We start from the raw sequence: 18228 nt of genomic DNA, 5'->3' as shown, positions 1-18228 counted from the left end.
GCTAAAACCATTATAAAAATTTCAAGTGTAATTGATGGGAAAAAAGTTTTTTTTCTTTCTTTTTTTCAATCACTTTTTCTTTCAAACATGTAATCAATTGCAGTCATCAAAAAACTTTTAGTACAAAAGTTGAATGTTATAAAGAGGCAAAATTTCTTCCAATATAAATTATCTATCTATATTCAATAATAAGGGAGCTTATAGAAATGAAAGTATCAAACGATCATCATTTCCATCACCTCTTCTAGCTGGATGGCCTATCTATGAATTCGGCCAAGAATTTCACTCTTCCTTCAACTTATTACAGTACAGTTCAAATTGAATCGAAATTGCTCCAATTATCGTGTTCGAAAGATACCTAGGGTAAACGATTGTAAGATAACTGGACAACGCTACACAATTTGAGTTCCGAACATTTAATGTGGAATGTTTTGTACTTGTTGTGTTCTGTTGCCTCTAAATGCACTACTTCGAATTTCGAATCATTTCCATCACCCTTTCAAGCTGGATGGCCTATCTATGAATTCGGCCAAGAATTTCACCTTTCAGCATATTACTGTGCGACTCAAATCAAGTAAAATTGTTCCAATTATCGTGTTCGCAAGATAGCATAAGGTAAACGATAGCAAGATAGCTGGAAAACGCAACACAATTTGAGTTCCGCACCTTGATATGATTTGTACTTGTGTTCTGCTGCTTCAAAATGCACTACCTCGAATTTCAAATCATTTCCATCACCCTTTCGAGCTGGATGGCCTATCTATGAATTCGGCCAAGAATTTCACCTTTCAGCATATTACTGTGCGACTCAAATCGAGTAAAAATTGTTCCAATTATCGTGTTCGCAAGATAGCATAAGGTAAACGATAGCAAGATAGCTGGAAAACGCTACACAATTTGAGTTCCGCACCTTGATTAAAGAATGGTTGGTACTTGTTATGCTCTTTTATCTCTAAATGTATTACCGCGCATTTTAAAACGCGCTGCATATTATACTGAAATTTCTATAAAAGTTTGAAACATGATTTTACCTGTGCTTGTGAATCAGAGCATTAAATGCTAATCCATCTCTCCAGCTTGTTGTAAAATTCCTCACATTGACGTTAGGATAGCCAGCAGTTTTCATCTGGCACCAAAGCAGCAAAGCGTCTTTAGCTGATTTAGTCTCCTGGTTGTCAACTTCTTCAATGGTAATGTCTTGAATCTGATGGGAAAACGAAAACATATGTTTTAATAATATATACTTCATACCTTATATCTGAAAAACTGAAATAATTAAATATTATTGATACTAGCATGTATAATATCACTTATAATTTTATTTAAATTCAGCGTAATAAGAATTTAAAAAAGTTAGATAAAATGGCTAAATTTTTTTAAAATAAACATAATAATTAAAATGTAGGTGAAACGGAAAAAAGTCGATTTTTTGTAAAAATATTTTTTTAAAAAACCCAGCTTTGTTTATAAAATTATTTGAACTTTGTTTCAAAGCTTCTTCTTTGGGAAGTTAATTTGATTTTTATACTTTCATAATACATGTTTTAAATACATGCTATTTTTATGTCTTAATTACAATTTTTTCAAATTTCAAATTTTGTTAGAACTTTCTTACAAATAACATCGCACATTAAAATCTAATGCGTTTTTTTCCCACAAATCTGGTATAGAATTGTTTAATACATTCTTCAGTTCCTGAACTATAAAATAAGTAGTCTGTTCATTTAAAATATTCTATAATTTTTTTAATGCTGCACAGTGCGAAAAATGTTGAAAATGTCATGTTATTTTTCAATCGTTTTTTTAGACTTTATTTTTAGTCCAGGAACCAGGAAAACTAAAACTATTTATTAATCTATCCGTGAGCAAATCATTTCATAAACTTTTAAATTAGAAGCTTATACTTTTTAGCAACATTTTTTTTCCAATTTTTAAAAAAAACAATTTTGAAATTTAACTAGCATATTTTGGTTTCATTGATGCTTTTTCAATCATCTTTAAGAAAAAATTTAGCAATATTACACTTTTTAGCGTTTTTCAAAAACATAATAACATACCTGGTACTTTTACTTTAGAACATAGTATTTTCAAAATAATAATAACTAGTATTAAATTACTAATTGGATACCTTTGAAATAAAATGTTTTTCAAAGCCTCACATTCTAAATTTTTCATTGCAATTTCTAGAAAGTATATTATAATCGTTAGTTGTGCAATAGATTAATTTCAATTGAATATAAAACATTATAATATTTAAAAAAAAATTAATAGCAAACCTGAAATGTATAACTTAGTGGTTAATTATCAAGTACATAATTTTATCCAGTTTGGTTAAAAATGAAAGGTGAATTAAAGACTAAATACAATAGGCACGTGACAAAGGTCTTGAAATGCAGGTTTTATATATATATATATATATATATATATATATATATATATAGCGACGAGCACATCAACATAGAACGACATAAAAGCAAAATGAGGAAAATCTAAGGAAATATTTTCCCCCGTGTTAATTTACTGTAAGATTTTAATAGGGATTTCTTTACGCGTGTCCAGTTAGGTAAGGGAATCATAGGGATCCTTTAGGAGAATGTGATTGGCTCGACAACTTTTTATCCCTTCACTCGGAGCGTATGAACTACTGATTTCAGCATTTTTACAGAGCTTCTGTTGAATTAGTCAAATAAAAAAAGTGTGAAGGTAAAGGTGTAATATATATATATATATATATATATATATATATATATATATATATATAATTTTATGATTGATATTTTTTTATTTCTTATATTTTCATTTTGAAACAAAACTCTATGTTCTGTGATGTGTTTCATTTTGCCAGTTTCTGGGATAAAATTATCTCTTTTTTTTTTCTCTTCATAAAATTCCTTTAAAAATATTATGATAAGTAGATAAATATTATTTTTGAAATGCAAGGTATTTTACCATCATATCTGATGAACTTTGCTAACGTAGAGGTATTAATTCGTGGTATTTTTTATTCTAGTAATTTTTTTATATTCCCTTGCTTTAGATTAATAATACATGTAAAAAAAATTTTGCGGAAATATTTTGTTTACAATTTAAAATTAAATATTTAAAAAAAGAGAGATAGACTTGAAAAGGTTGATGATCATATACATTCTTTTAATTGATTGAAAAATGAAAATATTTTTATATTAATAAAATAATAATAATAATAAACACATGAAACGGAAAATAAAGAAATTATTACGAAGATAAAAACTAGCAAAGTTATACTATATTAAAATGAAATGACAGACAAAATGAAATAAGTAAATACATAATGTTGACATTTTCAGAGTATTCTCAAAAATATTATCCCCAGCGGATTGAGCAAGCTTCCACTGATCCTGACTAATAAAAATAATTAATTTTTTAAATATTAATACATTGAGCAATCAGAAAAGAAGAAATTACATAAAATAATCTACATAAAGAAATAAGCAAGACATTTTTTAATCTCTGAAGAAATTCGTATATTCCTACCTGGAAACGTAAAATAATGGTCCAGATCAATCCCAATGTTAAGCGAGGATTGCCGTCCACAACATCATGTGAGCCCAAATTTTCTAAGTGAACTCGTTGCTCTCGAAGAAACTGCAATGCTTTATCTACATTTTCAAGGCAATGTATTCGCATTTTCCCTTTTGTGGGTCTTGGCTGTAAGTAATAAGCAAGCAAGAATTAAATGAACGAATAAGACAGCAAAATTATGAACAATTCATGAAATTAATTCATATTTTATAATGTCTTTCAAAAAAGAATAGTTAAAAATAATTGAAACAGATATTTTGAACTGCAGATTATGAATTTCCAGATGTTATTAAAATAGTTTTTAAATATCGTCTGAAATAAAATAAATCTCTTAAATTATTAAAATAACAAACTTAGTTTTTTCTGAACAATTTATGGGATATTCTTTCAAAATAATTCATTATAATATTTGCTTTGATAGAGAATGTAATATACCAGTACCAATAAGAAACATATGGTAAAAATTCAAATTGTATGGAAGATATGTTTGTTAATAAAGAACATAAGTTTTAAAATTGATATTGTATGTATTAATTTGTTTTTCATGCTTTATAGTGTTTGTGATAGTTATATATAATTCTATTAATACATTATATAAGTTTATTCATTCTGCAATTTATGTTAGCACTTTCTTTCTCTTATTGACAAAGATGAAAATATTGATGAAGAAAAAGATGTTTTATAGCTACATTTTTTCATTAAAATCTCGCCAAAATAGTATTGGGGAAAATAAATAAAAAAATATTACTTATGTATTTTATGTGCAAATAAAGCTGTTATTATTTTGGATGAAATTATTTGGGTAACATGACAAATCGTTCAACAATCAAAAGCAAATCGATTTTCTATTTATCGATTAAGAAAAATTAATTAAATATAATACTAAGGAACTTGAAGGTATATTTGTTATTGTTAGTTTGTTATTGTTGTTAGTGTATAATATGTGTTAATTTAATACAGGTTTGTTGTTGCTAGTTTGTTATTGTTGTTAGTGTATAATATTTTTTAATATAATACAGAGTTTGTTATTGTTGTTAGTGTATAATATTTGTTAATATAATACAGGTTTGTTATTGTTGTTAGTAATATGTGTTAATATAATACAGAGTGAGTACAAAGGTTGGACTCTATTTTAAAAAAATCATATTTACGAAACTACTGTACATATTACAATAAGAGATACATGAATTTAAAGAGAAATATACCAAGTTTTTTTTAGTAACAATTGTCCGATGTGTGACCCTCTTATTATACAACATACGCCCCATCTGTAATACAAATCATTCCAAACTTTTTATAGCATTTTGTTTTGTCTGCTATCTTTGACATAACCCCACAAAAAAGAATCATTAAGACAAGACGTTTTTTATGAACCAGAAATGTCTAAAACATATCCAGAACTTAAAGAATGCATTTGTGCAACATTCAAAACCATTGACAGAGTGATGTTACAAAATGTTTCGAACAAACTGGATTACAGTTTGGACGTATGCCATGTAACAAGAGGGTCATACGTCGAACATTTGTAACTGAAAAAAAAACTTGGTATATTTCTTTTTAAATTCATGTATCACTTATTGTAATATGTGTAGTATATTCGAAAATATGATTTTTTTTAAGATCGGGTTCATCATTTGTATTCACCCTGTATAATAATATTTATTATTTCGTACAAAATAAAGTAAGTAAAAGTATATTTGATTGCTTATGTACTCACCAATCTGTCGCCTGATAATATTTCCAGCAATCTCATAAGCATCTTTCCATCTCTCAAATCTGTGTAAAGATCTGTTATGCGGCAGTTTGAGCGTAGAAGGTGGGAATTGACCCACTTGCAGAAAGTTTTCTTTTGTACATTTTCCCTCTCATCTGTACAAAAATAAAGCAAAGATAATTAAAATTAAGTAACTCAAAACAAATATAACATGATAAGTAATTTTAAACAATTCCTGAATGTGTTAATTCTGCTTTGAAACCTTTTTTCTTTTTCTTTCTTTTCTTCATAAAATTAACGAAATTGTGAATAATGTTAATTATCTGAAGTTAAAAAAATATATGCAAAATTTTAATGCTTCTAGTCTTTGGTTCTAAAAAAAATTCTTTAAGGAAAAAAATTATTGTAGATTATTTCTCTAGTAATAAGTAATAAATCAAAGCTCTAAAGATGTAAAATATGTAAGCTAACTTAGCATTTTTAGTTAAGTCCGAATGAAATTTCTGAGAAAAAAATGATTATGAATAAATGACAAAACATGATGAATGGAAATGATAAATAAAGAATAAAATATGGCAAATAAAAATGAGTAATAAATCATAATACTTAATGAATGAATGCGGTGAATGAAATAGATGAATAATAAAGTATGATGAATGAATGCGGTGAATGAAATAGATGAATAAAAAGCATGATGAATGAATATGGTGAAGGAAATAAATGAATAATAAAGCATGATGAATGAAAATAATGAGAAATAAAACAAGATAAATAAAAAGATTGAATAAAAAAAAATAAAGAACGAACGATTTTTACAAGTACAGCATTTTTTAAGTTTGTACAAAGACGAAAACAATATATTATAAAAATGAATAAATATATACTTAAAATATATACTCTGTGAAAAAGAAAAACATAGTAGTAATAATGATCATTAAAATAAATTATGCATAAGTAATCATTCACATTACAAAAAAATAAATAACCAGCATTACATCAAACAAATAGAGGATTTTAAAACATCTAAGAATATACAAAAATAAATAAAGTTAAAACTAGTTTTCAAATTATAGCAATTAACATTACATCCACCATGCAGATAATTTTATTGTAAAAAAACGTTCACATAAAATAATAATCTGTGCAAAAAATTTTATTAACTAGATTATTAGAAAAACTTTTTATAACAACTTAATAAGCCATTAGAAGATTTTAGAAGGTTTGCAATAAAAATAAACTAATTTTACTACATTTTGGGAAGAAAATTCTTACATTTCAATCCTAATTTTTAAAAACATTTATATTCTTCTAATTTGCATTTCAATACAGCTATATACAATGCATCATTTAAAAATCCCAAAAGGAAGTGCATTTGCTTACTAACGTACTTTAAAAATTGATAACGGTTTAATGCTAATTCAACCAGGATTGCTGCTAGTATTAAGTAAATAAGAACATATGGCGAATCAATCATTCTTCGATGCAGACGATACTTTACAGGCTAATGCTCAAACGTTTAAAAATACTACCTCTGTACTGCTTGATCAGATTTTCCAGATCGTCCCCCATTTCTATGTCACCCATGTTGGATGCAGCAGACAATTTCTATCCGAAATATCAGGTCAGTTAAAGACAGACTTACATATTGGGGGCATTTCCTATGATAAAGGAAGAAAATTCCAAACAGGAAACAAAGATGCTCACTTCCTTTGCAGCTCAGTAGCTGAAATGTTATCACAGAATAAAGAAGCAATAACAAACGTTGGATTTTCAAGATGGTTTATTGTTTCAACTTGTAAGTAAAGTAATAATCAAATCAAAACTTGCAAGTAAAAGCTTGAGATAAGGTAAGGACGTTAATTATTGACACAGTTGACAATAATTTATATTCCCCTGCTTTTTATATCTATTAAGTGCCAAATCGTGATATTTACTCCCAAGTTATTCTTTTTGAGTCCCAAGTGAAATAATGACGATTATAATAATAAACAGAATGGAAAGGGTGCCACTAATGGTAGTGTTACTTACCACAAGCATATTATCACCCACAAACAGTGTTAATGACTGATTTTTGCACTATTTATATTATTATTACTATTATTTGCAATGTTTTTCCCAGGGATAAACTTATATATAAAAGTGCATCTATTAACAAAAACTTCAGTGAATTAAAATTTGATTAATTTTTAACAGTTTTGCAATACTTCTGCATTACATGCAACGCTTTAAGGCATCAGTAACTACATCGTTCACTCCATGTCCTATTTATAGCTTGTTATTTTCCTAGCATTCCTTCTATTTATAGCAAAGAAAATCATAAGAAAGAATTCAATGCAAAAATAATATTTTACATCTACACGCTAATATATATCATATCTTAAAATGAAAAAGTTATAAAGGTAATGAGTTTAATATAACAAATATAGGGAAAGGTCATACAAATCGAGGAGTATATTGTTTAATCAACAAAATTTCAGGGAATGGAATTGTTGAAGAAATATAGAAATAGATAAACATGGTAATTATTCAACTATTCTATATATTGATCATAAAATTTAAATTATATAATTTCGGTATATTAATTGATATAATTAGTATAAACTTCTTTATAGTATGAATATTAATTATAAAAGACATATTTATATCGTCTCTTTCAATGAAATAATAGAAACTATAGTATAGAAATACTGTAACAATTTAAAACTTGAAACAAATTTACGATAATTTCACTATTAGTTACTGTCTGATTAAATAATATAAAATATATTTTATATAAAAATGAACTCAAATTTTCTAATAATTGGAAATCGAATTAAATAATATTAGGAATTGCAAAAATATTAGAAATTTGAAAGGGTGAAACTCTTTATTTTTTCTATTAAAATTTATAATAGATATAAAATAACACAATTACCTTTTTTCACATTAAGGCTGCCAAATTAATTAAAAATCAAAATTAACCAATTTTATATTTGAGATGTTTATTAATTCTTGAGATAAATGCATAAAAGTTTAAAGTCTGTATCACACGCATAACCTAACCACTACAGTAAGGACTGAATAAAATAACAAATATTAGTCAAAAACGGAATTTTGACGAAGAAACAGGAAATAGCTTTACACAGGAATTTAAATAAATCAAAAATAACATCTGATATCTCACTGTACTACTTGTTGATTGCGTATTGATCCCTCCCTAATTAGCAGCAGTGTAATTGTACAATACAGCCCTTTCTCCCCCACGAATATTTAGGGAAGGGATAGTTTAGAAAATTAAATTCATCACCGTCCTTCATTATGAAAGTGCTTTATTTTTGGAAAACTTGATTTGCTCTTTATAATATTATTAGATGATATACCCAGCGTTGCTTGAAATTTAAATACTTCCATGCTCAATATTTTCTAGTATAAAAATAAATTTTGCATGAATTATTATAAAACATATAATCCCTTCATTACCACAACTTGAATGAGTGCCCTTGGGCCTTAGTCACTTGTAGTTCGTTTAAAAGTGAAGGGTAGATCGGTCCTTCTTTCAGTTCTTTTAGACAACTTTAAACCAATAAAAAAATTTCCAAAGGACATGGAAAAGAAATTTTAAAAAATAATAATATCACATATTAAAGTTTTACAATTACTGTATTTCAATATCACTTGTGACAAATTTTAAAAGAATTAATAAAAATTGAAGAAAAAAAAATTATATAAAAAATATTTTAGCGTATATTAATTATTAAAAATTAAATAAAAAATAGTTTGAATTTTAAGATGGTATTAAAATATCCCTAGTAAAGTCATTTGTTCTAAAATGGCAAAAAATCTATTATTTTCTAAATCGTTGAACATTTAATTAATTTTGAAAAGTTGATGGTATTATTTCTCTTGAGTGCAAAATTTGAGTGAACTATGCTAAATTGTTTAGAAGGAGATGGGAAACATATTTACACATATCCATACAAAGACATAATGACTTATTTATATAAAGATAATTTTAAAGCATATTAAAAACAAGAAATGCGAAAATTAATCAGTATTTATTTACATTTTTATTCGACAAAATTCTTTTAGTAACAAAATATACTACTGTTTTAAAAATGTTCATTTTGATTTTGCACTCCAGAAAAAATAACCATTACTTCAACAAGTCTAACTTTTCAACCAAATGATGCCCAACTGACAATTTTCTTAGATTATGCAACCTTTTTCATGGATTTCATTAACTGATTTTTTTTTCAGGTCTGGAGGGGGAGACAAATTATTGTCTACATGCCAATGTGTTTACAGCATTTGGAGGGGGGGTCCTAGAACTGTGGATTCTTAAAATTTCGGTAGTCCTGTCCTTCTACAACAATACCGCTGTTCATAAACAATCTAATCAATATACATGGGTTGATAGAACAGGAAAAAACAGCGAAGCAATCTACAGAATAATAGAAAAAACTTTACATATTAGTTACCCAAGTATACATGGGCTGAAATTCCTGTTCCTTAAAGGTGCAACAGTTATAAAAGCCCATCCATGCAGATAAAAAAAAAAGAATCTGTTGGCACAACAACTCTATCACTGTAAAGAAAAAATATTCCTTCTTCCTTTTAATGGACAATTCAATAGTTTTTATGATGATAAGCAATGAAATATGCCTTCTGTATCATCTACACGAGCAACATTGTTAGAATTAAAGCTAAATGTCTCGCAAAGGTTAAGGCCAAGCTATAGTTAAAAATTTGATATTATATCAGGCACTGAAACGTGACAAAATATTTTTATCTAAATTATATCACACAAAATTATTTTACATTTTTACATCTTTGCTTAATTAGATTAATACTCCATTTTTGCGATATGTGAGGTATATTTTGAAATATCTCTTGTGATTTTGAACCATGATCAGTGAGAGGATACGCTTGAACCAAGTCTTCTTCCATATTGTGTACCACATCAGTGAAGAGAAGTTTGATTTCGAAGGAATTGTACAGATGCATTTCGGTTCTTTGATGGATTCTGAATAGTGGTCAAGTAATGTAGACGATAAATTACCTATCAGCACCCCTCTTAGCTTTTACACCACATTGCTCAGAATGAGGTGTTACGCCGAAGTATTTTATCAATTACACCAATGAAAGAAGGTTTGAAATTGGGGACTTGTAAAACTCTGTCGGGTAGAACTTGGAGTCGAAACAGAGGTTCTGCCACCACGACTCCATATTTTAAACCATAAGATTTATAGTTTTATCTTTACGACTACAAACGTTGGCGCAGATCCCATCAGATAATTAGTTTGGCGGACTACGCTCTCATTGTCGGCTCGATATTGGCGACTTTCTTTTTTACTTTATTTATATGAAGTATACAAAGAGAAAGTATTGGAATCTTTTAAAAAAATCAAGAAATTGAGATTTTGACGAATCTCCACATTTCATATCTCCCTAAGGATTTTTTTTTATTGGGTTTGTCTATCTGTGAACAGGATAACTCAAAAGATTTTGAGTCAGAAGCATGAAATTTGGTATACAATCTTCATATCACGTTCTCCACTTCCGCCAAATTTTGAACGAAATACGTTCAGAGGAAATCTGAATGCCCGGATGTGGGAATATAAGTTAACACGATAACTTGAAAACGATAATACCTAAATGGATAAAATTTAGTACACAGATTTAACATCTGAAGTGAAGATCTGCATCAAATTTGAAACTAAATCAATTAACAGGTTGCCAATCTATGGTTTCTTCTTTTACATGCATGTAAACGTAATAACTCAAAGAATGCAATGACTTAAGTATATGAAGATTAATGAATTGGAATTGGTGACTATTGAAGTTACGATTACAGTTGTAATTCTGTGTCAAATTTCTATTTCAATCGGTTGCAGAAAAAAGAATCCAAAATATATATTCGATTTTCTGGCATTTGTGCAATAACCGTATCTCAGCGGTTAATAGCCAAAAGATCGCTCTTTTTTAGTTTTTGTTCGCTAATGGAATGTGGTTAATAATACACAAATACCTTTTTTAGGCAATATGAGAGAAAATTTCGAAGATATCATTCCTGCTAAGGTTTTTTTTTATCATGTGAGAACATGATATTGTTTTGGTTTATAGATTTTAAAACCTTAAAATGCTTGATGTTTACAAGCCCGCTGACAATTATCCATGATGCTTAATATTATATAGATAAATATATATATAATTTTTCTAGATATAAAAATGTTTTGGAGTTCGAACAATGTTTAGATGAAAGAACTCATCGTTTTTCTAAATATCGGCGTATGCGTAATCTGATAGTCACGTGATTGTTTCAAATCGGTTTAAACTGGCTTTTCACGAGAAAAAAAATTCTGGTCTCGAGAAAAAATTTTTAGAACTTGATTGATTTTGAGATGGTCAGAAACCATCGCTTTTCTAAATGTTGGTAATTACAAAATATGACTCATATGAGAACATGATGAAGAAAAAAAATAATGTTCTCACGTGATAAATTGAAATTTACAATAACAGATTTCTTTTTTTTTTTTTTTTTTTACTCACTGTTGATTTAAAAAATATCATTCATCAAAATATAGAAGTCGATTTTTTTTTCTTACAATCACAGTAATTACACTTCCTATACTTTCTTTCCTAGAAGGGAAAATTTCCTGGCTTCGTATCTCCCGTTCTGGCGCAGATGGAGATGGAACCGAACAATTAATATAAATTATTAAAATGTGCTAATGCGGAAAATGATTAGTCAAATTTAATCCAGATTTAAGTTCAATTATTAAATTAAAAAATAATAAAAGTAAACAGTTTTCGACTAGAATACTTTCGAAAGTGTTACCAAGATACACATTGCGGTACTTTGGGATTATCCCGTCGTCCATTTTCGTACTTTAGGATTATCCCGTCGACCATTTTCACCAAACCCGATATTATCGCCAAAATGTAGCGAAAGGTTTGGCGCATTTTCGGGAGCGTTGACAGGTCGACGAGATAGTCCCAAAGTATCCACATTGCTTTTCTCATTCTAAAGCTGTGCACAAACAAATTACAGTTTTGAATTCAGAATAAAAGGAAGCTACCAAACATGTGTAAAAATAAATGTGGTAAATTGGTTTCATTTTCAGCATACCAGTGGTTGCATAATTGAAAAATGTTGTTATAGTAAATATAGTCATTATAGTTTACTTCAGGAGGCTCAGTGGACCTATCGTGTATTTTAAGTTGTCGATGATATCAGAATTCACCTTACACGTTACTTATTAACTGACGCCTTCTCAGACGGATGTAGCAAATAAACGATTCCAATAACTAAGACTCAGGCTAAACTTTGGAAAAAACGCCCAATTTGAAATATTACAAATTATTTACCCTTCTAGAGTGTGGAACTATTAATGATCTATCTAGAAATTATAAGGCTTTCAAATAAATTAAGCGAAATCAGTATAATAACTTTTGTTTCTCTCTCTCTCTCTCAGTGAGAATGTCGCTCATCTCCATTTTAAGATTTTTCTCAAAAATGTAGATGGACGAAGGACGGTGATCACTGAGGACATATTTAGGGCCTAGTGAAATTTCGTAGGATCTACTGACTAGTTTGTTTTCCAAAACTAAAATGGTAGTAATATTTCTTTGATAAATTATTGATAAATAATTATATATTAATTATTATTATATTTTAATTTCTTGGAAGTAATAAGTGAGGAGAATTTTTCAAGTGGCAATACTTTGAAATAAAAGTTTAAGGTTATTTTTTGTTGTTAAATTTGTGTCACATATCCTTTACATTACTGAGCATATTTTGTAAATAAATAAAATAATTTTTTGAAATAATACAAGATAGTGTAGAATGTAAGCTTAAAAAGAACGACAAAAAAATTCACGAATAATTATTTTCCTATTCTGTATGATTACAATAAATAATATGTAAAAATAATAATAAATATGAATAAAATAATATATGAAGTAAAATTAAATATGGAATTATATTTAATATTAATAATATTTATTAATAATATTAATAATAATATCTAATATTATTAATTTAATAAAATTAAATATGAAATTATATTAATAATATTCATATAAAATTAAATATGAATAAAATAATATGTAAAAATAATAATAGTAGTAGTAAGAAGTGAAAGTAAATAAAAAATAAACTAATAAATAAATAAGAAATATCTAGTAATTTATTAAAATAAAAGAGGGTAAATTACTCTTAATCATTCGAATAATTATAAAAGAATGTATATTAAGCAGTTTTCCTTCTTCTTAATAATGATAAAAGCAATTTTGGTCAAGGGGAAAAATTGATCTTACAGACATAATTCTCCGAGATCCGTTGCATCATTGTTTTTCATTTACTAAACAATAGTAAATGGATGAAATCCAGTTTAATGTACCCTTTCACCTCGCCAAGTCGCCAAACAAGATGGCGATATTGGCAATCCAGATTTTTTTTTAAATACTGTAAAACAGCTACAGTTAGTCATCATCAGGGGATAACAGCTTTTGTCGCTATATCCGACACAGTTTACATTCAAGTTCAATTTCAAAATTCTCATTTTGATTTTTGACTTGATATTGTTGGTATCCTTGGAGAGGTGAAGGGGCATCCTAACTAAGAGTTCAATAAAGAAAATTTCGCAAGTAATAAATATCTTGTAATACTTATCAAAATAAAGAGAAAGCATGAAAAATGTGGTATATTTTCAGTTGCTCGTTAGCATACAAACGCGCCAAATGTTTCAAGTGCAATCAATGAATTTCTCGACGTACGGTTTTAGTACTTGGTGAGCATTTTGGTTGATGAGTGTGCTCCAAGCGTTCATAATTTTAGTTTATGCTTGGTAGCAAATACTAACCAGCTTACAAAAAAGCACTAAAAAATGTTGTTTTCCTCACCTGCTAAAACTCGTATTCGAGATCGTTCGAAAAGTCGCGAAGAACTATTCCCTCCATCATATTCAAACTCATCCATTTCTTGCTGGGTGGCAGGATCCCAGCGGACCCCAACCACGTAATCGGTGGTCATGGCGGAAGGAGACTATCAAGTACCTGCAAATGAAAATGAGAAAAATTAAGAATGAAACACAATCAAGAAACTTCTTTGGAATACGAAAAGTCAGCGTTTTAGCAAGTGGAGAGAGTGACTAAATCACAATATAGGGTGGTGGTAAAAAAATTTTCCTATTTACAAATATTGTTAAAGAAATAACCATTGAAAATAAAAGTTTTTTTTCTAGAATAGTCGTTTTGATTCTTTTAGTCTAACAATGACTCAGCCAATGCAGAAACATGATTTTACATCTGATTGTTACGAAATAGCGTCGATGAAATCATAGAGAAAGTAATGTTAATATTCCCCACGCTCACCCAATATTGATACACTTGATTTTATTTCTTTTGGGATTACATTGACAAAGTTTTGTAATGCTAGTTGAAAATATTGATATTCTCAAAGTTTTAGTGCGGCAGTCAAAATATTGGCAATATTTGGCAAGAATTGGAATATCGCCTAGAGATTCTTCGAGATATCAAGGGTGCTCACATTGACAGGTACTGACATAAGTGGTTTTATTAAAAACTATATTACATCTTTAAAATATACCGAAACAACCATACGTCAAGTTATAATAGATTTTTTTCACCACAATTTTGGGTAATTAGAGAGAGATTTTGTGACCATGCTGTAGTATTTCCTCGCTTTCTTCATCGTGTTTGATGTTAAATAAATGAAATAATTATTACTAATTTTTTTTCCTTTGTTTCGCTCCTCTCAAGATTGGCATCCGGGACATTCATCTTTTTTTATTCAATAGTTGCTATACAATGGCTAATTTCCAATTAGGCAGACTGGCCATCCATCTAAGTTTAATGGAGTGGCTTTGAGCAGATCGTTTTTAAAATATCATATTCTAAGTTGCCGAATAAATACATTTCAATAAAAATAAAGACTTTATGAATTAAAAAAATACTAGAATCGTAATATATGTTTACAGTGATTTATTAAAATTATTAATTAAATGAAGTATAATTAACTTCTCATTATTTGTAATATACTAGAATATCAATTATTCATTTGTTACGTTATATTCTAGTTAACAATCTACTCTAAAGTTTAACGTAAAGTCTAGTCTAATGCGAAATAATAATTTTTATAATTATATTTGAAGTTTATTATTTACTTCTATTCTATCCCAATAATTAAATGCTTTTATTTGTAAACAAGTAAATCATTAATTAATAATTGTGTTTATTTTTTGAAAATTAAACAAATGCGTCAGGGACATACTAATTAAGTAAAAATATATCTTGAAATGTGAAGTCTACAATTTACCAGTTTATTAAAAGAAGGACTTCATAATCGCACACTTACTTGTGCATGAACCTTTCTAATACAATCTAATTCTATTATAGTACCTATAACAATTTAAATATCTGAGGAATTTATTTCAAGTTACGTCTTATCTTTCGCGGTAATATTATTTCTTTTTCTGATTTCTCATGTAAATTAAGCAGATAATTACCAAGAAGTTTTCTTCCTAAGGTTTCGATAATGGAAGAAAGTCGCGCTATTAAATGTCTAATGAAACAATGAAAACATCTTCAATTTCATTGTAGCAATGAAATATATAATTGGAAAATACGTAAAAAAGATTTTTATTAGGATTTTCAAAATATTAAAATACATTCAGCAAAACAAATAAATCAGCAGCATCAAAATGATAGTTTTTTACATCTTAAAAAAGGTTTAAAATAATTGATCAACAATGATATTTTCAAAAATTATCATTGCAAATTGCCAAAAATCTCGCTTAATTTTTAATTAATTATTTTAAAAAAATCATCTCGAGTTATTCATTTGAACCATTAAAAGTAATTTTGAACATTTCTGGTATCTCTAGGTCAGATGCTGGCCTGTAAAACACTAACACATACATTTTCCCTAATTATTTGTATCAATATGAGAAAGTAAAAATAATTATAAATGGAAAAATACAATGTGAGATAAAGAAAATAATTCTGCGTCTGTTTTTCTCTAAAATATCGTTTGGTTGAACAGATTATAGGTTTAAAAGTTTGCGTTCAGGAGATCAAATATTACCACGATATTTGTTCTCTCGCTTCTTTCATTTTTAATTTACCTTCTTCCGAAGCAGCTACAATTGTATTTTAAAGTTTTGGCATCATTTCAAATTATCGTCTGGCTCAAATTTAGATCGTTGACTTTTATTTTGAATGTTTTACAGAATATGAGTAAATCGAATAGCTTCTCAGATTTCGGAAGCGAATAAATTGGAGCTTAAAAGGTAAATAAGATCAACTTTTTTCTTAACCAAATATCATATTATATTATATTTTAAATACAAAAAATGTGATTTATTGTCGATAAAAAAAATTTCAGATAAAATTGTCAATAAAATAAAAGAGGATAAAATTGTCGATAAAAAGAAAATTTCAGTTTTTAGAATTGCCAACTATGAAAATTTATCAAAAAATAAATTAAAAATGTCACAATTAAATAAACAGGGAAGAATTTCTGCAATAAATACTGAATAAATTTTTAAAAATTTACTAATTGACAAATAATTTTAATTTCATTCTACGTAACAACAGGTTGAAAAAATCTGAACAAAACGCAGAAGGAAAGTTAAATTTTATTCACGTATTTATTCATGGCTCTTAGTGATTTTCTTTGACCACACAGGCTATATCCATGCAATAGTCTATTTCAATACCATTTCAATTATTCTCTTATTGAGTTCACTTTTTTTCACTGCTACATCCAGAAGAGGAGTTGAAACAGAGACATATACCAATGAGATAAAGAAATTTTGGAAGATTACTATTTAATTTTGAAATCAAATGCGAAACATTGATATGGTTCTGAGCACAAAATATCATTATTACGATATCTTCGCGATACTGTCTGATACAAGTTATGCTTCCTTATTTTAAAAAAGTAATAGAAAAAAAGGATAATACAGACGAGATTTACACCATTTTTGATGCTTAATAACAAACACTACGAATATTATGACCATTCGCATGAATCTTAAGAGATTTAGAGCAAGTAATTTTGACTTGAAAGATGAAACCTGCAGCTGCTGCCTAGTAACACGAAGATACGAGCCTTACCAAGACTAGGCTTGCCGAAAATTCGCATTAGATGTGCGATATAGTTGATGCCACTAACATTCCCAGAACAACAGTACATAATCACTTGATCAAGATGAGATATGCCAATAGATGCGAAATTTGGATTCCGCGCCTATTGAGAATGACCGGCCTCCTGAACCACGTCTCTAATTGTAATTTGTTTCTCCAGCGATGTGAAAAAGACCGTTTCTCAAAGAGGTTTATCACTGGAGACGAGGCTAGTCATCGAAAACGCACTTGGTCCAAAGACAATAGACGTTCTACTGTTGTGAAGCCTGGATCTCATCCGAAAAACATTCTTGGTAAGATTGGGAAGGTGTAGTCTACTACGATCTACTTCTTCAGTTCTGTCAATCATTATTTTCAGTTTGATAAATTGAAAATCTCCGCAGCTAAAAAACGGCCAGAAGTGGTGAAATGATGAGATGTCGTTTTCATCATCACAATGAAAAACTATATGTTGCCTTGACTGTCAGAAAAAAAAACTATTACAAATTGACTGGAGCATTTTAACCCTTTAAAGGGCAATTTTTTTTTCAGTCATATTATGTTAAAATATTTTTAGGGTTGAAATTAGAATAAGAAAAGGGATTCATTTAGCTTATTAAATAAATTTAATTTGATTAATTAATTAATTTGGTTAATTAATAATTAAGTGCCAAACCAAGACACATCATTTTGTGTGAGATAAAGAACTGAAGCATCTAAGTTTCTGTCTTTCTAACAAAATTTGTCAGAACTTAGGCCAACCTACATAATTTCATACAAAGATTGATAAATTTGGTGGGAAGCATACTTCCCACGGCCTTAGA

The 18228-nt window shown here is 28.2% G+C and overlaps 1 protein-coding gene across 3 annotated transcripts in view; it reads right to left on the bottom strand.

Annotated features, from left to right (window-relative positions):
* LOC129975751 (spectrin beta chain-like) overlaps nt 1-18228 on the bottom strand; it is a 123519-nt gene that overhangs the window by 81606 nt on the left and 23685 nt on the right. For 2 of the 3 annotated variants that reach the window (XM_056088943.1, XM_056088945.1), the window contains exons 2-5: nt 14159-14311; nt 5279-5430; nt 3514-3687; nt 1032-1204 (exon numbers count right to left, since the gene is read on the bottom strand). In XM_056088943.1, coding sequence (XP_055944918.1) covers nt 1032-1204; nt 3514-3687; nt 5279-5430; nt 14159-14288 — 629 coding nt within the window. In that variant the 5' untranslated portion in view covers nt 14289-14311. Of the gene's footprint in view, nt 1-1031; nt 1205-3513; nt 3688-5278; nt 5431-6804; nt 6926-14158; nt 14312-18228 lie in introns of those variants that run through there. The other variant, XM_056088944.1, reaches the window with a different exon arrangement.

This window comes from Argiope bruennichi, chromosome 7 (assembly GCF_947563725.1).
Source record: "Argiope bruennichi chromosome 7, qqArgBrue1.1, whole genome shotgun sequence".
NCBI lineage: Eukaryota > Metazoa > Arthropoda > Arachnida > Araneae > Araneidae > Argiope > Argiope bruennichi.
Note: the sequence above shows the minus strand (reverse complement) of the source record. Positions and strands in the feature narration are given on the sequence as shown.